The sequence below is a fragment of the Mustelus asterias genome, chromosome 29 (assembly GCF_964213995.1).
Source record: "Mustelus asterias chromosome 29, sMusAst1.hap1.1, whole genome shotgun sequence".
NCBI classification, from domain to species: domain Eukaryota; kingdom Metazoa; phylum Chordata; class Chondrichthyes; order Carcharhiniformes; family Triakidae; genus Mustelus; species Mustelus asterias.
The window spans coordinates 12,754,038-12,776,430 of NC_135829.1; the positions used below are offsets into that span (position 1 = coordinate 12,754,038).

General features: G+C 46.0%; 1 protein-coding gene across 1 annotated transcript in view; it reads left to right on the forward strand.

Annotated features, from left to right (window-relative positions):
* Positions 1 to 22,393, forward strand: part of LOC144480537 (dual oxidase 1-like) — a 142,312-nt gene that overhangs the window by 48,665 nt on the left and 71,254 nt on the right. The window contains exons 9-16 of the mRNA XM_078200103.1: positions 592 to 688; positions 3,787 to 3,874; positions 7,111 to 7,213; positions 10,242 to 10,414; positions 11,129 to 11,304; positions 15,013 to 15,131; positions 17,000 to 17,137; positions 18,414 to 18,527. Of these exons, the coding sequence (XP_078056229.1) occupies positions 592 to 688; positions 3,787 to 3,874; positions 7,111 to 7,213; positions 10,242 to 10,414; positions 11,129 to 11,304; positions 15,013 to 15,131; positions 17,000 to 17,137; positions 18,414 to 18,527 (1,008 nt within the window). The remainder of the gene's footprint in view (positions 1 to 591; positions 689 to 3,786; positions 3,875 to 7,110; positions 7,214 to 10,241; positions 10,415 to 11,128; positions 11,305 to 15,012; positions 15,132 to 16,999; positions 17,138 to 18,413; positions 18,528 to 22,393) is intronic.

The following is a 22,393-nucleotide window of genomic DNA, read 5'->3' on the forward strand; positions in this document are numbered from 1 at the left end:
TCGCACGTTCTCCCCATGTCTGCGTGGGTTTCCTCCGGGTGCTCCGGTTTCCTCCCACAGTCCAAAGATGTGTGGGTTAAGTGGATTGGCCGTGCTAAATTGCCCCATAGTGTCGGGGGAATAGCAGAGTAAATACACGGGCTTAAGCGGATAGGCCTGGGTGGGATTGTGATTGGTGCGGACTTGATAGGCCGAATGGTTTCCTTCTGCACTGTCGGGATTCTATGAGTCTCTATGTGGACGGGGCTATGGGTGGTACAGCGGTTAGCACTGCTGCCTCACAGCGCCAGGGACCCGGGTTCGATTCACGGATTGGGTCACTGTCTGAGTGGAGTTTGCACGTTCTCCCCGTGTCTGCGTGGGTTTCCTCCGGGTGCTCCGGTTTCCTCCCACAGTCTGAAAGACGTGCTGGTTGGGTGCATTGACCCAAAGACACGTGTGGCGACTGGGAGAATTTCACAGTAACTTCATTGCAGTGTTAACGTGAGCCTCACTTGTGACTAATAAACAAATAAACCTTTTTAAAAATTAAAATGAAACATTTCCAGAAAGTCCCGCTGAGCATTTCTGATTTGCCGTCTGTTTTTCCAGGCTACAAAAAACAAGTCGACCCTGGTATCTCACCTGAATTTCAGTCAGCTGCTATCAGAATAATCAACTCCCTGGTTCCACCAGGCGTCTATATGAGGTAGAGACGACGATTATGTTGACTGAGTGTTTCTCTGTGTTTGCGCAGCTTCCTATGAGTTATCGGAGTCCTCCATTTCAACGTGTAGCATAAGGGACTGCGGCACGGTAGCCCAGTGGTTAGCAATGCTGCCTCACAGCGCCAGGGACCCGGGTTCAATTCTGGCCTCTGTGTGGAGTTTGCACGTTCTCCCCGTGTCTGCTTGGGTTTTCTCCGGTTGCTCTGGTTTCCTCCCACAGTCCAAAGATGTGTGGGTTAGGTTGATTGACCTAATTTTCTCCAGTGCCAGGGGATTAGCGGGGTAAATACGGGAACAGGGCCTCGGTGGGGTTGTTGTTGGTGCAGACTGAATGGCCTCCTTCTGAACTGTAGGGATTCTATGATTCTAGGATAAAGGGTTAGCACAGTACCACCCACATTATGATCATTATCATAGAAACCCTACAGTGCAGAAAGAGGCCATTTGGCCCATCGGGTCTGCACCGACCACAATCCCACCCAGGCCCTACCCCCATATCCCTACATATTTACCTGCTAATCGCTCTAACCTACGCATCTCAGGACACTAAGGGGCAATTTTAGCATGGCCAATCAACCTAACCCGCACACCTTTGGACTGTGGGAGGAGGCTATTTGGCCCATCGAGTCTGCACTGACCACAAGCCCACCCAGGCCCTATTCCCATAACCCCACACATTTACCCTGCTAATCCCCCTGACATTAGGGTCAATGTAGCATGGACAATCCACCTAATCCGCACACCTTTGCACTGTTGGAGGAAACCGCAGCACCCGGAGGAAACCCACGCAGACACGGGGAGAATGTGCAAACTCCGTACAGACAGAGACCCAAGGCCGCAATTGAGCCCGGGTCCCTGGCGTTGTGAGGCAGCAGTGCTAACCACTGGGCCACCGTGTCGCCCCACTGTGCCACCCCAAGAGCCACTCCAGAGCCACAGCAATGTGGTTGACTCTTAACTTCCCTCCAAGGGCAACTAGGGATGGGTAATAAATGCTGGCCCAGCCAGCGACCCCCATGTCCCACAAGTGAATCAATCAAAATCTCACGTTAACTTGGCTCCGGTGATTATGTTTTCAGGTCTGAGTCGGGGCATTGTGCTCTCAAACTCCGGACTTAAGCGCCTAAACATCAGCTGCCATTTGAGGGCAGTACTTAGCAGAACTGAAGGTGCTGATGAGATGTTAAACCGAGGCTCTGTCTTTCTGTTTGTGGAAGATACTGTGGTGTGGTTTGAAATTCTCCCACTGCCTTGATCAGCATTCATTCCTCAACTAAAGCCAATTTTAGTAGCATTGGTGTGATCTTGTGGTGCTGGGATTTTCTGGCCAATTCCACCAGGAATTTCTGGTCCCACCGACGATGAATCCTCACTGTGGGTTCTTCGGTGGCTGGGGTGCAAACGAGGGGAAACCCTGTTGACGATTGCCACCATGATGTGGAGATGCCGGCGTTGGACTGGGGTGAACACAGTAAGAGTTTTAACAACACCAGGTTAAAGTCCAACAGGTTTATTTGGCAGCAAATGCCATTAGCTTTCGGAGCGCTGCTCCTTCGTCAGATGGAATGGAAATCATTGGCAATCCACACAATGGACATCAGGGAGGGGGAGTGGAATATTCTCTAAATAACACCTGAAACTCAACTCAACAGCGGCACAGTGGTTAGCGCTGCTGCCTCACAGCGCCAGGGATCCGGGTTTGATTCCCGGCTTGGGTCACTGCCTGTGTGGGGTTTGCACATTCTCCCCCGTGTTTGTGTGGCTTTCCTCCGGGTGCTCCGAAAGACGTACTGGTTAGGGTGCATTGGCTGTGCTAAATTCTCCCTCAGTGTACCCGAACAGGCACCGGAGTGTGGCGACTAGGGGGAATTTCACAGTAACTTCATTGCAGTGTGAATGTAAGCCTACTTGTGACACTAATAAATAAAGTTAAACTTAAGAAAAGCCTTCAAGATTAATTGATTATCTGTGAAACACTTTTGGACATTTGATTTGATTGATTTACTATTGTCACATGTATTGGGATACAATGGAAAGTACTCTTTCTTGCACGCTATACAGACAAAGCATACCGATCATAGAGTACCTAGGGGAGAAGGAAACAAGAGGGTACGGGATTTAATGTAGTCATAGCTAGGGTGTAAAGAAAGATCAGCTTAATATATGATAGGTCTATTCAAAAGTCTGACAGCAGGGAAGAAGCTGTTCTTGAGTCGGTTGGTACATGACCTCAGACTTTTGTACCTTTTTCTCGACAGAAGAAGGTGAAAGAGAGAATATCTGGGGTGTACGGGGTCCTTGATTATGCTGGCTGTTTTCCCGAGGCAGCAGGAAGTGTAAACGGAGTCAATGGATGGGAGGATGGTTTGCATGATGGACTGGGCTATATTAGAACATAGAACATAGAAAAGCTACAGCACAAACAGGCCCTTCAGCCCACAAGTTGCGCCGAACATGTCCCTACCTACTAGGCTTACCTATAACCCTCTATCTTACTAACTTCCATGAACTTATCCAAAAGACTCTTAAAAGACCCTATCGAATCCGCCTCCACCACCACTACCGGCAGCCCGATTCCACGCACCCACCACCCTCTGAGTGAAAAAACGTACCCCTAACATCTCCTCTGTACCTACTCCCCAGCACCCTAAACCTGTGACCCCTTGTGGCAACCATTTCAGCCCTGGGTAAAAGCCTCTGAGAATCCACTCTATCAATACCTCTCAACATCTTATACACCTCTATCAGGTCACCTCTCATCCTTCGCCTCTCCAAGGAGAAAAGACATAGCTCTCTCAACCTATCCTCATAAGGCATGCCACCTAATCCAGGCAACATCTTTGTAAATCTCCTCTGCAACCCTTTGTAGACATTGCTCATGTCTGGAGCTGTTGGAAATCAGTTGACGGATTGAATGATTTACTATCAGAATAATATGAGCCAGCGTGGATCCTGTTCTTTTTTATTCATCGAGAAATGACTAATTTCTAATTGTACTGGAACTGGATGTAATTGAAAGGTATAAACTGTTGTGAAATTGAGGATGATACCAATACTCGCTCCTATTTGGCTCTTCCAGGACAAAGGCATGCCAGTTTCGAAATGTTACAAATGTTAACAAGGAAGACCCGGCGTTTCGAGTGTGTAATAACTTCTGGAGCAGAGAGGTACGACGCCGTAATGGTCACAGAATGGAAACGGAAAGTGAAATGGCGCGACTTCAAATTCCACCTTAACAAGTTGTGAACTGGATTTTAATCACATATCATTCCTACAGTGCAGAGGGAAGCCATTGGGCCCATCGAGTCTGCACCAACTCTCCAACAGACCATCCCACCTAGAGCCTAACCCCCGTAACCTGTGTGTAGGTTACTAATCCCCATAACCTACAAACCTTTGGACACCAAGGGACAATTTAGCATGGCCAATCCACCGAACCTGCACATTTTGGGACACTAAGGGTCAATTTAGCATGGCCAATCCACCTAACCTGCACACCTTTGGACATTCAGGGGCAATTTAGCATGGCCAATCCACTTAACCTGCACACCTTTGGAACTAAGGGGCAATTTAGCATGGCCAATCCACTTAACCTGCACACCTTTGGAACTAAGGGGCAATTTAGCATGGCCAATCCACCTAACTTGCACATCTTTGGACATTCAGGGGCAATTTAGCATGGCCAATCCACTTAACCTGCACACCTTTGGAACTAAGGGGCAACTTAGCATGGCCAATCCACCTAACCTGCACATTTTTGAACTGTGGGAGGAAACCGGAGCACCTGGGGTAAACCCACACAGATGAGGGAGAACATACAAACTCCACTCAGACAGTTACCCAAGGCCAGAATCGAACCCGGGTCCCTGGCGCTGTGAGGCAGCAGTGCGAACCACTGTGTACCATTGTGTGGCCCATATGCTTGCTTACTTGAAGAATGACAACAGAAAAAAAACCTACCATGTTACAGACGGAGCACAATGTGGTTGCATATGGCGCTATCCAATTTGGACTGAAAGATCTAATACAAATGCAGATCATTAGAAAGTTGAGAGACTGGAAAATGTTTGGATTCAGAGGGACCTGGGTGTCTTCTGATTCACAGACAGTTAACATTTAGGTACAGCAAGCAACGAGGAAGGCAAATGGTATGTTTGTTTTGTCACAAAGGGCTGGATTTTACCAGGTACTGCTTGCCCCCCCCCCCCCTTCTCCTCACCCAGTGGTTAGGGGTGCCCACCCACCAAAAAGGTTGACTGCCATACTACAGCCATTTTACAGTGGAGGTGGTACCAATTGCCGAAAGTCACAAAGTCTGCCCCCACCTGGAGAGGAAGGGCCATCGTACAGAGCTGTCTGCCAATCTGATTGGCCAACAGCTGTGTATCACAGAATTGTTACACTGCAGAAGGAGGCCATTTGGCCCATCATGCCTGCACCGGCTCTCCAAATGAGCATTATGACTTAGTGCCATTCCCCTGCCTTCTTACCGTACCCCCTGCACATTGTTTCTATTCCAGTAATCATCTAATCATCATTGGGCGGCACGGTGGCACAGTGGTTAGCACTGCTGCCTCACAGCGCCCAGGGACCCGGGTGCGATTCCCGGCTTGGGTCACTGTCTGTGCGGAGTCTGCACGTTCTCCCCGTGTCTGCATGGGTTTCCTCCGGGTGCTCCGGTTTCCTCCCACACTCCAAAGATGTGCGGGCTAGGTGAATTGGCCATGCCAAATTGTCCCTTAATGTCGGGAGGGACTAGTTCGAGTAAATGGGAAGAGGGCTTGGGTGGGATTGTGGTTGGTGCAGACTCGATGGGCCAAATGGCCTCCTTCTGCACTGTAAGGACTCTATGATTCTATAATTCTATGATTCTAATGCCCTCTTGAGTGCCTCAATTGAACCTGTCTCCACCACACTTTCAGGCAGTGCATTCCAGACCCCAACCACTCGCTGTGTGATTAAGTATTTCCTCACATCACATTTGCTTCTTTCGAAAACCACTTTAAATCTGTGGCCCTCTCATTCTCGATCATTTTACGAGCAGGAACATTTTTTCCCTGTCTCTACTCTGTCCAGCCTCTTCATGATTTTGAACATCTCTATCAAATCTCCTCTTCGTCTTCTTCTCTCCAAGGAGAACATTCCTAACCTCTCCAATCTATCCCAATAACTGAAGTTTCTCATCCCTGGAACCATTCTTGTGAACCTCCTCTGTGCTCTCTCCAATGTGTTCACATCCTTCACTATAATGGATTGTAGTCACCACAATTCAACTGCTCACCACACCTTCTCAAGGGCAATCAGGGCTGACCAATAATAACACAGGTCTTGCCAGCGATGCCCATCGTAAAAGTATTTTTTGAAAAAGATCCACAGCAATGTAGTTAACTCTCAACTTCCCTCTGCAACATTTGTCGGGCACACCACCTGAATTTAAGTTTATTTATTAGTGTCACAAGTAGGCTTACATGAACAATTCAATGAAGTTACTGTGAAAATCCCGGGGTGGCACTGTGGTTAGCACAGCTGCCTCACAGCGCCAGGGACAGGGGTTCGATTCCCGGCTCGGGTCACTGTCTGTGCGGAGCCTGCACGTTCTCCCCGTGTCTGCGTGGGTTTCCTTCGGTTGCTCCGGTTTCCTCCCACAGTCTGAAAGACGTGCTGGTTAGGTTGATTGGCCATGCTAAAGTGCCCCTTAGTGTCAGAGGGGGACTGGCTACAGTGAATGGGAATAGGGACTGGATGGGATTGTGGTCGGCGCAGACTTGATGGGCCGAATGGCCTCCTTCTGCACCATAGGGATTCTATGATTCTTCTGTGATGATTCCCTAATCGCCACACTCCGGCGCCCTGTTCGGGTACACTGAGGGGGGATTTAGCACGGCCAATGCACCCTAACCAGGACATCTTTCGGACTGTGGGAAGAAACCGGGTCACCCAGAGGAAACCCACGCAGACACGGAGAGAACGTGCAGACTCCGTACACATAGCGACCCAAGCCAGGAATCGAACCTGGGTCCCTGGCGCTGTGAGGCAGCAATGCTAACCACTGTGCCACCGTGCTGCCCCTTGGTTGGTTGTCATTGGCATCCTCTCAAGGGCAAGTAGTGATGCGCACTGTGGAATGGTGGCCTTACTAGCAATGCCCACATCCTGAAAATAAATAGAAATGTTGCCCCCTCATTTTATGTTAACATTATGCAGTGCCAGATCAGAGCAGCAACAAAAATTCTAAATGTGAAGTGCATTGGTACTTTCTGCTAACATGCAAATCAAAATAAAATCAGCGCGCAATTCTTACAAAATCTACTTTAAGGGTATTTATTTGTGGCATTTAATCTTTATTGGTTGATCTGTTTCTTGTCCATTTACTTGCAAGCTTTGTTGTTTTTTTTGCCGCTAGAATCCAAATTTCAAAGAACCACAGGACGTAGATGATGTGATTCTGGGGATGGCTTCTCAGATAGCAGAGCGAGAGGACAATATTGTGGTGTCAGATCTAAGAGGTAAAGATATCTTTGAATAAGGGTTAAAAAAACAAAGCTTGACAGGGGTTAAATTCGCGAGCTGCCAAAAATTGCAAAATTAACTGGGTCCTTTGAGGGCTCCAAACAAGGAATTCCTTGTGTCATGCAGGATAAGTGACTAATCTAAACCTCGTATCAGTTTCATAAACACTGCATTCCAGGGCTTGGCCACAGGATGAAATCACAGACAAGTTACCATGAAAATACCAAAAAAACAAGATATGTTGACATATTATGCTAATGAAAGAGACGCATTTCTATTGGATAAGAAGGGAGAAAAAAACTATTCTATGGTTGGTGGACTATGCATGTAAATGAAGGATTATAGATTCTATTGGTTGAAAGTACACATCAAACTGTAAGTCTATTGCCATTTTAACTGGCATGTTCTCTCTCATTGGCTGAAAAGTGCTATAACTGACATGAATCCATAGAAACCCTACAGTACAGAAAGAGGCCATTCGGCCCATCGAGTCTGCACCGACCACAATCCCACCCAGGCCCTACCCCCATATTCCTACACATTTACATCAGGACACTAGGGGCAATTTTAGCATGGCCAACCAACCTAACCTGCACATCTTTGGACTGTGGGAGGAAACCGGAGCACCCGGAGGAAACCCACGCAGACACGAGGAGAATGTGCAAACTCCACACAGACAGTGACCCAAGCCGGGAATCGAACCCAGGTCCCTGGAGCTGTAAAGCAGCAGTGCTAACCACTGTGCTACCGTGCCGTCATGGTTTGCGGAACTCTGTTAAAACATCATAGTGAAATTCACTGTGTCTGTTCTCCTGTCTAGTTAAGTAGTTATTCTGTGTGTCAAGTAAACAGAGTGTGTGTTGACTGCAACAGCGACTGGATTCTGTGCCAATTGGTGTTACGCTGAGGTGCTCACCTCAATGGTACAAAACACATTAAACAGTTACTGTTGAGGATTAACCAGATAACGCAGGGTGAGTACTCAAATCTTTTAAGCTTTTATTACCTGTTAGCAAGGAGAACAGACACAGTGAATTTCACCATGGTGTTTTAACAGAGTTCTGCAAACCGTGTCAGTTCTAGCACTTTTCAGCCAATGAGAGAGAACATACCAGTTAAAATGGCAATAGACTTACAGTTTGGTGTGTACTTTCAACCAATAGAATTTATAATCCTTCATTTGCATGCATAGTCCACCAACCATAGCATAGCTTTTTTCTCCCTTCTTATCCAATAGAAAAGCGTCTCTTTCATTGGCATAATATGTCAACATATCTTGTTTTTTTTTGGTATTTTCATGGTAACTTGTCTGTGATTTCATCCTGTGGCCAAGCCCTGGAATGCAGTGTTTATGAAACTGATACAAGGTTTAGATTAGTCACTTATCCTGCATACACAAGCGCTGGCTTCACTCAATTGGCCTTGGCTTCACTCAATTGGCCTTGGCTGCGAATAAGCATTGTCCATTACTTGGCAGAATTGTTTGTTACAACTTAATTTCCACAATTGTTGTAACCTAATTTCCACAATATTCCAGGAAAGCCTGTCATGCTCTTAAATGGTGCCAAACATGATCCTACATTGAATGATAAATGTGTCTCAACGAGAAATAAATATTTAAACTTCACCCTCCCCTCTCCAGCTGTATCAAGTGGAAGACAGTGGGTTACAATGACTGAAAATGTGGTCTGTTTAAATTGGACACAACGGCTGGAATTTTATCGCCCCGCCTGCCACGGGAATCAAAGTGGGCGAGGGGTGGAGCATGGAAAGGTTCATTGACCTTGGGTGGGATTTTACAGTTTTGGGATGAGCGAGGCCATAAAATCCCATCCAATATATCCTTGAAGCAATGGGTATAACATCGGTGAAGTAAGCAGTGGATTTAGCTTTCAGTATTTGCGGAATATGGGTGATTATTTAACCATCTGCATTATAAATAGAATTATAGAATCCCTACAGTGCAGAAACAGGCCATGGGGAAATTCACCATGGCCAATCCATCTAATCTACACACTGTTGGAGTGTGGGAGGAAACCGGAGCACCCGGAGGAAACCCACGCAGACACGGGGAGAACGTGCAAACTCCACACAGACAGTGACCCAAAGCCGGGAATTGAACCTGGATCTCTGGCACTGTGAGGCAGCAGTGCTAACCACTGTGCCACCATACAAATGGAATACTGTACCTAAGTTCTCCCCCAAGTCTTTCCTTCCTTTTTATGCATTCCATATGTTTGAAAATTTGCACAATCCATGTTAAGCTAATTTGAGTCTTCACTGATATGCGTTGACACGATTTAAGATTATCAGCCAGCCTCACAAAGTGGCTCACTTAGACTTGCTGGAAGTTGCAGGCATTCATACACAGGACCTGACCTATGAAAGCAAAAGGAACATGACCAGGCATTGCACCTTTTTTGAATTACACAAAAGCATAGGGGATTTGATTTGATTTGATTTGATTTATTATTGTCACATGTATTGGGATACAGTATTGTGTCACATGTATTGGGATACTTGCGCACTATACAGACAAAACATACCTTTCATAGAGTACATTGGGGGAGAAGGAAAGGAGAGTGTGCAGAGTGTAGTGTTATTCATAGCTAGGGTACAGAAAGATCAGCTTAATATATCGTAGGTCCATTCAAAAGTCTGATGGCAGCAGAGAAGAAGCTGTTATGAGTCTGTTGATATGTGTTACAATAGTCCCCTGGTGCATTCTCCATGGTTTGCCTAGACCAATCAGAGTTGAATTGTCAACCATTCAGCACACCTTTCTCATGCAGTACGTATCGCTGCCTCCTTTGAAATTTGACCTTCTTGTGTCTGTCCCGCTAAGTGCAAGGTGAACAGCTTTGACGATGCGTGTCTTTTTTCAGCAATATGAAGTTTTGTTCTATTTTTTTCAGGCTGTAGTATTGGTTTGCGGACTGCATTCAGCCCTGCTGTTCCACTGCAATTATTTGACTGGTTTAAAGAGCTTGCGGTCCTGTTGACTATGATACTTATCCATTACAGATTACATGTATGGACCTCTGAGGTTTACAAGATCAGACTTGGTTGCTCTTGATATCCAGAGGGGGAGAGACAGCGGCCTTCAAAGTTACAACCAAGCACGTCAAGCCTTTGATCTCCAGCCAGTCACAAACTGGTCAAGCATCAACACTCGCCTTCACAAGGAGAAGCCAGAGGTTAGATAACTGCTGACTCCGAGCTTGGAAAGAGTGATGGGAAGAAACTTTACCAAAAGTTAAGCAATGTACCTGCTTTAAAATATAGTTCTGAGCAGAGGCAATAGCACCATGAAATATCTGCACCCCTCTGTTATAATTATCCACAATATTCCACCACTAGATCAATTTGAAAAGCATGGGGCAAGTCTATCTTGGTGCCCAGAAAGGGTTTTGATTTGATTTGATTTATTATTGTCACATGTATTAGTGAAAAGTATTGTTCCTTGCGCATTATACAGACAAAGCATACCGTTCATAGAGAAGGAAAGGAGAGAGCGCAGCATGTAGTGTTACAGTCATAGCTAGGGTGTAGAGATGTTGGTACGTGACTCAGCATTTTGTATCTTTTTCCTGACGGAAGAAGGTGGAAGAGAGAATGTCCGGGGTGCGTGGGGTCCTTAATTATGCTGGCTGCTTTGTCAAGGCAGCGGGAAGTGGAGACAGAGTCAATGGATGGGACCTCTCATGGGACAACTGGACTCAATGGACTGAATGCACTGTAGAGATTCTATGAACTGTTAAACTGAATCTGCGCATTCCTCATGACGAATGTCAAAGAATTTGAAGATGCCACGTGAATAACATTGATTTTTTTCAGCTTCTTGCATGCGTAACAAACAGATTATTTCACAGATCTTCCTTGAGTGATATATTGTCTCTCTTGTCACCCAGCTCTTTGCCCAGCTGGCAGCACTCTACAAGAATGACCTCTCCAAACTGGAGATGCTGGTTGGAGGCTTTCTAGAAAGTGGTGGGGACACTGAGCGACTCTTCCCCACCCTCATCAGAGACCAGTTTGAACGCTTACGGGACGGAGATAGATTCTGGTTTGAAAATACCAAGAATGGGTGAGCGAAGGCCATTTGTGTACTTTTCCCCATTTGGCTGGTGATCCAGTGTTTGTAAGGAGTGTAAATCCTTCATGGGCACCACCTCAGGCTGAAGGGACGATCCTTTAAAACAGAGATAGAACATAGAACATAGAACAGGCCCTTCGGCCCACGATGTTGTGCCGAGCTTTATCTGAAACCAAGATCAAGCTATCCCACTCCCTATCATCCTGGTGTGCTCCATGTGCCTATCCAATAACCGTTTAAATGTTCCTAAAGTGTCTGACTCCACTATCACTGCAGGCAGTCCATTCCACACCCCAACCACTCTCTGCGTAAAGAACCTACCTCTGATATCCTTCCTATATCTCCCACCATGAACCCTATAGTTATGCCCCCTTGTAATAGCTCCATCCACCCGAGGAAATAGTCTTTGAACGTTCACTCTATCTATCCCCCTCATCATTTTATAAACCTCTATTAAGTCTCCCCTCAGCCTCCTCCGCTCCAGAGAGAACAGCCCTAGCTCCCTCAACCTTTCCTCATAAGACCTACCCTCCAAACCAGGCAGTATCCTGGTAAATCTCCTCTGCACTCTTTCCAGCGCTTCCACATCCTTCCTATAGTGAGGTGACCAGAACTGCACACAATATTCCAAATGTGGTCTCACCAAGGTCCTGTACAGTTGCATCATAACCCCACGGCTCTTAAACTCCAACCCCCGTTAATAAAAGCTAACACACTATAGGCCTTCTTCACAGCTCTATCCACTTGAGTGGCAACCTTTAGAGATCTGTGGATATGGACCCCAAGATCTCTCTGTTCCTCCACAGTCTTCAGAACCCTACCTTTGACCCTGTAATCCACATTTAAATTAGTCCTACCAAAATGAATCACCTCATATTTATCAGGGTTAAACTCCATTTGCCATTTTTCAGCCCAGCTTTGCATCCTATCTATGTCTCTTTGCAGCCTACAACAGCCCTCCACCTCATCCACTACTCCACCAATCTTGGTGTCATCAGCAAATTTACTGATCCACCCTCCAGCCCCCTCCTCTAAGTCATTAATAAAAATCACAAAGAGCAGAGGACCAAGCACTGATCCCTGTGGCATTCCGCTAGCAACCTGCCTCCAGTCCGAAAATTTTCCATCCACCACCACCCTCTGTCTTCGATCAGACAGCCAGTTACCTATCCAATCGGCCAACTTTCCCTCTATCCCACACCTCCTTACTTTCATCATAAGCCGACCATGGGGACCTTATCAAACGCCTTACTAAAATCCATGTATATGACATCAACTGCCATATGATGAGGAGGAATTTCTTCAGCCAGAGGGTGGTGAATCTGTGGAACTCTTTGCTGCAGAGGGCTTTGGAGGCCGGGTCATTGAGTGTCTTTGAGACAGAGATAGATAGGTTCTTGATTAATATGAGGATCAAGAGTTATGCGGAAAAGGCAGGAGAATGGGGATGAGAAAAATGTCAGCCATTATTGAATGGTGGAGCAGACTCGATGGGCCGAGTGGCCTAATTCTGCTCCTATGTCTTATGTTCTTATGATTAAAGGATGCCTCACATCCTTTAAAAAGTACCTGGATGAGTACTTGGCACGCCATAACATTCAAGGCTATGGGCCAAGTGCTGGCAAGTGGGATTAGGTGGGCAGGTCAGGACATTTCATGTGTCAGTGCAGACTCGATGGGCCGAAGGGCCTCTTCTGCACTGTAGTATTCTGTGATTCTCCTCATGACCCACTCCAAGGGCAGGATTTTCCGGCCACGCTCACCCCAAGACCGCAAAAATCCCGCCCAAAGTCAATGGACCTTTGCATGGTCCCCCCCCCCCCCCCCCCCCCGCTACGATTCCCGTGGTGGGTGGGGCAGTAAAATTCTGCGCTGAACAAAAGGTTGCAAACTGTTGACACAGCTCCAGGTGTCAAGCCCTAGGAGATGGGCTGCTTTCAAACAAAATGGGCTGATCATCAGGGCGTTCTCTGGTGCCAACCTCTTCAGAGTTAGTGATGATTCTGGAGACAGATGCTAATTCTGACACCCTCCCCAGAAGCCACCCTACTCTCCAAAATCCCAGAACCCAATCCTGAATTCGAGAAAAGGGTTCCTACCTGTAAATCTGTAAGCATTCTTAAGCATTTGAATGAATATTCTCTGAGCACTACAGCAATTCACCAAAGATCCTTCGACAGCATCTTCCAAACCCACGACCACTTCCATCTAGAAGGACAAGGGCAGCAGATACATGGGAACACCACCACCTGCAAGTCCCCCTCCAAGCCACTCACCATCTTGACTTGGGTCAAAATCCTGGAATTCCCTCCCTAACGGCATTGTGGGTCAACCCACAGCACGTGGACTGCAGCGATTCAAGAAGGCAGCTCACCACCACCTTCTCAAGGGCAACTAGGGATGGGCAATAAATGCTGGCCAGCCAGCGACGGCCATGTCCCACGAATAAATGTAAAAATATACACAAAAGCATTCATTGATGAAGTACATTTTGACGGGGGCCTTTGACAAGTAACATCTCAATTTGTTCCTCAGAGGCAATTGTGTTCTTTTCTTCGACTCGAGCTTTTTACTCTGTTTACTGGGGAGGTGGTGGCATAGCGGTATTGTCGCTGGACTAATAATCCAGAGAGCCAGGGTAATGCTCTGGGGACCCGAGTTCGAATCCCACCATGGCAGATGGTGAAATTTGAAATTCAATAAAAAAATCTGGAATTAAGTCTAATCGTGACCATGAAACCATTGTCGATTGTCACAAAAGCCCATCTGGTTCACTCATGTCCTTTTCGGGAAGGAAATCTGCCATCCTTACCCGGTCTGGCCTACATGTGACTCCAGAGCCACAGCAACGTGGTTGATTGTTAAATGCCCTCAGTTCAAGGGCAATTAGGGATGGGCAACAAATGCTGACCCAGTCAGCGACGCCCACATCCCCTGAATGAATAAATAATAAAAACAAACTCTACCTTGAAAGAATAGTGGCACGGTGGCACAGTCGTTAGCATTGCTGCCTCACAGCGCCAGGGACCCGGGTTCGATTCCCAGCTTGGGTCACTGTCTGTGTGGGGTTTGCACTTTCTCCCCGTGTCTGCGTGGGTTTCCTCCGGGTGCTCCGGTTTCCTCCCACAGTCCAAAAGACGTGCTGGTTAGGTGCATTGGCCGTGCTAAATTCTCCCTCAGTGTACCCAAACAGGCACCAGAATGTGGTATTCGGGGATTTTCACAGTAACTTCATTGCAGCGTTAATGTAAGCCTACTTATGACAAATAAATAAATGTTACTTTTTTAGCATTTTGCAAGTGTGACGAGGTGACTCGAATCAGGAGAGCCAGGGGTTAAATTAGGAAGCTTTCGCTGTACTTGGCAGATTTGGTTGCATGCACAGCTTTAAACATTTACACGCTGTATATCAGGTGTAATTATCAAAACATCTTATTACCTCTCCCAACTATACATACGTCCAGCAACAGTTGGAGGAGAGGGTCTCAAAGAGGGGACTGGAAAAGAGACATAGGGCACGATTTTACCCGCCATTCATGCCGCTGCAATGAGGTCGGAGAATTTTACGGCCAGCCAAATCTTCATTCACTGCGGTGGAAAGGCAGAACACTGCCGGCATGAGTGGTGGTAAGATTCCGGCCATTGGTTAAAGACAATGAAAATGACTGGCTGGTAACCTGTAAGTTGTGTCCCTTCTAGACTTTTTACACCAAGGGAACTTGAAGCCATTTGGAATACCACGTACGTTGATGTATTGCTGCTGACAACAAGTACAGGGCCTCAGGATATACAGCCTCATGTTTTCTTCTGGAAGGATGGTAAGTATCTTGGAGCCAAGACAGGCAATAGAAAGGCAACATTGAGGTCTATTGCAAGGTCTGGGTTAATCTCACAAATGGCTCCTTTTGCTCTTCACTTGACTGAATGATTGCAGCTCCAACAACACTCAAGAAGCTCGTCACCACCCAGGAGAAAGCGGCCCGCTTAATTGGCACCCCACCCACCACCTTAAACATTCATCCCTCCACTACCGACAGCATCAGCAGTGTTTACCATCTACAAGATACACTGCAACAACTCACCAAGTCTCCTTAGGCAGCACCTTCCAAAACCGCGACCTCTGCCACCCAGAAGGACAAGGGCAGCAGAAGCATGGGAACATCTATCACTAGGAAGTTCCCCTCCAAGGCGCACACCATCCCGACTTGGAAATATATCGGCCGTTCCTTCACAGTCACTGGGTCAATACCCTGGAATTCCTTCTCTAATAGCACAGTGGGTATACCTACACCATACAGTTCAAGATAGATGTTCAACACCACCTTCTTAAGGGCAATTAGGGATGGACAATAAATGCTGGCCTGGCCAGAATCACCCACATCACATGCAAGAACAAACAATAACACTTTCTATTTACATACAACAGCTTCACCTCCAGTTTTTAAAAGTAAAACAAGTGCATTAATCTGTCATATTATCAGTACTCTAACCTTTAAAACACATGAACATAGTGCGAAGAAAATTGCAGGATACCAGAGTTGAGGAACTGCAGAGTTTAATCACCAACACATTCTGCAATGATTAAATTGTATAATCATTTAACTCTTATTTTGGTAGTCTCAGCAGACAACATTTAGAAAAGTGAGCCTTGCACATGCCAGTCTTAAATACTTTGAAAGAATGAAAGGAAATCTTCATAGAATCATAGAATCCCGACAGTGCAGAAAGAGGCCATTCTGCCCATCAATTCTGTACCGACTCTCTGACAGAGTATCTTACCCAGGCCCTATCCCCGTAACCCTGCACATTTTACCACTGCTAATTGACTTAACCTACACATCTTGGAGACTAAGGGGCAATTTAGCATGGTCAATCCCCCTAACCTGTATGTCTTTGGACACTAAGGAACAATTTAGCATGGCCAATCCCCCTAGCCTATGCATCTTTGGACACTAAGGGGCAAATTAGCATGGCCAAACCCCTAAACTGCACATCTTTGGACACTAAGGGGCAATTTAGCACGGCCAACCCCACGAACTTGTACATCTTTGGATAATAAGGGGCAATTTAGCATTGCCAATCCCACTAACCTACACATCTTTGGACACTAAGGGGCAATTTAGCATGGCCAATCCACCTAACCTGCACATCTTTGGACTGTGGGAGGAAACTGGAGCACCCGGAGGAAACCCACGCAGTGAAACACCCGAGGCCGGAATTGAACCAGGGTTCCTGGTGCTGTGAGTCAGCAGCGCTAACCTTGCGTTGGTAGGTTTAATAAATGCTTAATCTCAAGTCGGGGGCGGCACGGTAGCACAGTGGTTAGCACTGCTGCTTCACAGCTCCAGGGTCACGGGTTCGATTCCCGGCTCGGGTCACTGTCTGTGTGGAGTTTGCACATTCTCCTCGTGTCTGCGTGGGTTTCCTCCGGGTGCTCCGGTTTCCTCCCACAGTCCAAAGATGTGCGGGTTAGGTTGATTGGCCAGGTTAAAAAAATTGCCCCTTAGAGTCCTGGGATGTGTAGGTTAGAGGGATTAGTGGGTAAAATATGTGGGGGTAGGGCCTGGGTGGGATTGTGGTCGGTGCAGACTCGATGGGCCGAATGGCCTCCTTCTGCACTGTAGGGTTTCTTTGATTTCTTTCTTCTTTGAAGTCCCTTACTAATTTGTATTTTTTATGCTTGCAGGTGACCCTTGTGCTCAGCCAAAGCAGCTGAAAGATTCTGACATGGAGCCATGTGTAAAAGTCAGCACAATGCATTACTTTCAAGGCAGCGGCGCAGGCTTTGGGATTCTTATTGTGGCACTTTGTTGCCTCCCCTTAGGTAAGTATATATGAAGAGAAATTGATTTACCATGTAGCTCATTGTAGATGGTGAAATCTGATTACACCATCCAAGAATCCACTGATGACCATGAAACCATTGCCGATTGTCGGAAAAACCCATCTGGTTCACTAATGTCCTTTAGGGAAGGAAATCTGCCGTCCTTACCCGGTCTGGCCTACATGTGACTCCAGATCCACAGCAATGTGGTTGACTCTCAACTGCCCTCGGGCAACTAAAGATGGGTAACAAATGCTGGCTGTAATTGATAGGGATGGCATAGATAGATAGACAAAGGGAATGTAAATGGTGATGATAAAGGCTAGGAATGGTGCCAATAGCGTCCATTAAGAGACCGGAATGTGTGAACGGCAGAACAAAGGTGCAGATTGTAGGAAAGTGGCAAATGGTCCTCGAGGAGTGGGGGGGGAGGTGAAACAAGATGGAAAGCGAAATATTAGAAGAGGGAAAGTAAGAATATAAAGTAACAAGAAGAGATCAATAAGATGAAAAGAAGAAATGAATTCAAATAAACCGAGGTGCAGTGGGGGTGGAGGGGAGAGTTTATGCTCTGATGTTGTTGAACTCATTGTTGAGTCCGGAATCTGTAAAGTGACTAATCTGAAGGTGAGGTGCTGTTCCTTCAGTTTGCTGACGAAAGGTGCAATTGTACAGGGCATCGGTGAGGCCACACCTGAAGTACTGTGTGCAGTTTTCATGTCCTTATCTGAGGAAGGATGTCCTTGCTATAGAGGGAGTGCAGCGAAGGTTTACCAGGCTGATTCCTGTGATGGCAGGTCTGTCATATGAGGAGAGACTAAGTCGGTTTAGGATTATATTCACTGGAGTTTAGAAGGGTGAGAGGGGATCTCGTAGAAGCTTATAAAATTCTAACAAGGTTAGACAGGGTAGATTCAGAAAGAATGTTCCCAATGGTGGGGGGAGTCCGAAACTAGGGGGTCATAGTTTGAGGATAAGGGATAAACCTTTTAGAACTGAGGTGAGGAGAAATTTCTTCACCCAGAGGGTGGTGAATGTGTGGAATTCACTCCCACAGAAAGTAGTTGAGGCCAAAACGTTGTGTGATTTCAAGAAGAAATTAGATATAGCTAATAGAGGGGGTAAAGGGATCAAGGGATATGGGGGGAAGGCGGGATCAGGATATTGAATTTGATGATCAGCCATGATCATAGTGAAAGGTGGAGCAGGCTCGGAGGGCCAAATGGCTACTCCTGCTTCTAGTTTCTATGTAATAAATAATGATTTTTATTTATAGCTGCCTTATTGATGGCTCTCACTGTTGCCACTGTTCGAAAGAAAGAAAAGAGAAAATTACAGAAAAAAAGAGTTTCCGTGAGGGCGACAATGGATTCAGGAAATAAAATCCCAGGTATCAATTATAACATTCCAAAATGAAATATTTTATGTGGAAGAGTTGCGCAGATTACTTGTATCTTCTCGTTGCTAATTATTAATGATGGTATCATTCCATTTTTGAATTTAAAGCTTTTAAAGTTTATTCATTCATGTCATAAGTCAGCTTATATTAACATTGCAATGAAGTTACTGTGAAAATCTCCTCGCCGCCACACTCTGGCGCCTGTTCGGGTACACTGAGGGAGAATTTAGCACGGCCAATGCACCTAACCAGCAAGTCTTTCGGACTGTGGGAGGAAACCGGAGCACCCGGAGGAAACCCACGCAGACACGGGGAGAATGTGCGAACTCCACACACAGTAACCCAAGCTGGGAATTGAAGCCGGGTCTCTGGCGCTGTGAGGCAGCAGTGCTAACCACTCCAAAGATGTGTGGGTTAGGTGGATTGGCCATGCTAAGTTGTCCCTTAGTACCAGGGGGATTAGCAGGGTAAATGCATGGGGTTATGGGGATAGGGCCTGTGCGGAATGGTTGTTGGTGCAGGCTCGGTGGGCCAAATGGCATCTTTCTGCACTGTCGGGATTCTATAATTCACTGTGCCACCGTGCCGCCCTTAGAACATGAACAACATGCGGGACCTGCACGTTTATAAGCTGGGAGTAACTAGAGAGGGGAACTCCAGGAATGTACTGACTATTGTAGCACAGCTCAGTTAAAGGCAAGAGAGAGCAATTTATTTAAGACAGAGTTGGACAGATTTTTGATGGACATGGGGGTGAAAGGTTATGGTGGGGGCAGATGGGAAAGTGAAGTCAACCAGATCAGCCATGATCTTATTGAATGGTGGAGCAGGTTCGAAGGGCCGAATGGCCTTCTCCTGCTTCTAAGTCCCATGTTCCATTCAGTAAAGGCAGTTCACCCTGAAGTGGGGAATTCTATATTGGTGGCCGGATCACTTTAGAAAGTCCTAAAAAGCAACTTTGAGAAGTAAGCTCTTGCAAAGCTAAACGAAACTGAGTCTTCAAAGCGTAATCAAATTTTATTCTTAAAATTAGTTTTATTAAAAACATAGAAAATACAAAATGAAAAACATACAATAGACAGACAAACAAAGACTTCGGCCGAAGAGGGGCGGGATCCAAGATAGGCTCAATGACACAACAAACCCACTGAGTTTTCTCCACAGATCCCCATTTTCGTACCAGAAGCTTGGTCAATTAAACGGTCTGGTTGTCTCAATTATCTCAAAATACACCCAAGTAATTAATTTACAGAGTTAATTTAATAATCAACATGTCAATCTATCTATTTATGATCATTTTGATGCTCATAGAGTCATAGGTTATGATCATAGGCTTGAATTATAATCTGACACTTAAAATATTGATCTGTCATTCGTCTGACCGTTTTACGGAAGGTCTCTCCCAAAAATGGCTCCCTATGATTCAGCATTTCTCTAACCAGTTTAAACCGGCTCTAATACCAAATGAAGGGGCCTTTATCATTTGGCATTATCCCCTGGCCTGGATATACATGGGTAATTTACGCTGTTGCATAATTTCTGCCTAACTTGTGCTGGTATCTTTCATGAATACATCTTGCATTTTACTGGCATTCATTTCGTGGAGACATTATTAATATGTTACTTAAATATTTTGTATTATTCTCAAACCACGTATTAAAACATTAGCTGCTAATTATCCTCATGTTGGGTATTTAGAATTAATCGGAATTCTCGACTACACCTCAAAACATTGCAAACATTGTGAGACGCCCGCTATATGTGGCCTCTACCACTCCCCCCCCCCCCCCCCACCCCACCGCCCCCCCTACACCCCACAACCCAAAACACTGGATATAAAATCACTTGTCAATTCAGCAATGTAATAGGAACAAAGAATAAAGATCCACTAAAGTTAAAGTTTATTCATTCGTCACAAGTAGGCTGACATTAACACTGCAATGAAGTTACTGTGAAAATCCCCGAGTCGCCACACTCCGGCGCCTGTTCGGGTGCACTGAGGGAGAATTTAGCATGGCCAATGCGCCCTAACCAGCTTATTTTTCAGACTGTGGGAGGAAACCGGAGCACCCAGAGGAAACCCACGCAGACACGGGGAGAACATGCAAACTCCACACAGACAGTGACCCAAGCCGGGAATCGAACCCAGCTCCCTGGCGCTGTGAGGCAGCAGTGCTAACCACTGTATCACCGTGCTGTCCCAATGTCCTTTAGGGAAGGAAATCTGCAGTCCTTACACGGTCTGGCCTACATGTGACTTCAGAACCACAGCAACGTGGTTGACTCTCAGCTGCTCTCAGGCAAGTAGAGATGGGCAATAAATGCTGGCCAGCCAATGACGTCCACGTCCCAGGAATGAATTTAAAAAAATACATCCCCATTTCTGGTTTAGTGCAAGATGAAAAATTCAAGAAGTGAAAGGGTGACTGCTCTCTCTTGCCTTTAACTTATCAATGCTACAATAGTCAGTCCATCCTTGGAGCTCCCCTCCCTAGTTACACTCAGCTTATAAACGTGCAGTGAATAACCACACATTTATCCAAATTATACTGCGTTTGCCATTGATTTGCCCACTCACCCAACCTGTCCAGATCATGCTGATGGACCTCTGTATCCTTGTCACAGTTCACCCTCCCACCCAACTTGGTATCATCTACAAACTTTGAGATGTTATATTTTGTTCCCTCATCCAAATCATTAATATATATTGTGAATAGCTGGGGTCCCAGCACCGATCCCTGTGGCACCTCACTAGTTACTGCCTGCCAATTTGAAAAACACCCATTAATTCCTACTCTTTGTTTCCTCTCTGCCAACCAGTTTTCTATCCATCTCAATACACGGGTTAGGTTGATTGGCTATGCTAAAATTGCCCCTTAGTGTCCTGAGATGCGTAGGTTAGAGGGATTAGTGGGTAAATATGTAGGGATATGGGGGTAGGGCCTGGATGGGATTGTGGTCGGTGCAGACTCGATGGGCCAAATGGCCTCTTTCTGCACTGTAGGGTTTCTATGATTTCTACTTGTCCCAGTCCCGTGTGCTTTAATCTTGCACGATAATCTCTTGTGCAGGACTTTGTCAAACGCTTTCTGAAAGTCCAAATATACCACATCTACTGGTTCCCCCTTGTCAACTCTACTAGTTACGTCTTCAAAGGATTTCAACGCTTTTGTCAAGCACGATTTCCCATTCATAAGTCCATGCTAACTCTGTCTGATCCTGCCACCTCTTTGTAAATGCTCTGCTATAAAGTCCTTGATAATAGATTCAAAAATTTTTCCCACTACCGATGTTAAACTGACTGGTCTATAATTCCCTGTTTTCTCTCTACCTTCCTTTTTGAACATTGGAGTGACATTAGCTACCCTCCAATCTGCAGGAACTGTTCCAGAATCTATAAACTCTTGGAAGATGACCACCAATGCTTCCATTATTTCTGGAGCCACTTCCTTAAGTACACTGGGATGTAGATTATCAGGCCCTGAGGATTTATCCGCCTTCAATCCCATCAATTTTCCCAGCACCATTTCTCAAGTAATATTAATCTCCCTCTCACTAAACAATCAGTGCATCCTGGAATTCCCCTCTTTAGTTGCTCCCAGCTTATAAACATGCAAGTTCCACATATTCTTCATCAATCTATATACCGACTGTGTTGAAATCAGAACTATTCAAATTCTATTAGGATCCATATCTTTCTCCTAAAACTTACAAGCTTTTCACAGCCCAATGGGGTTCTCCCATCCTCTGCTTCTTGATTTGTCTAATGTACGAATTAGAAGCAGGAGAAAGCCATTCGGCCCCTCAAGCCTGTTCCACCATTCAATAAGATCATGACTGATCTGATTGTAACCTCA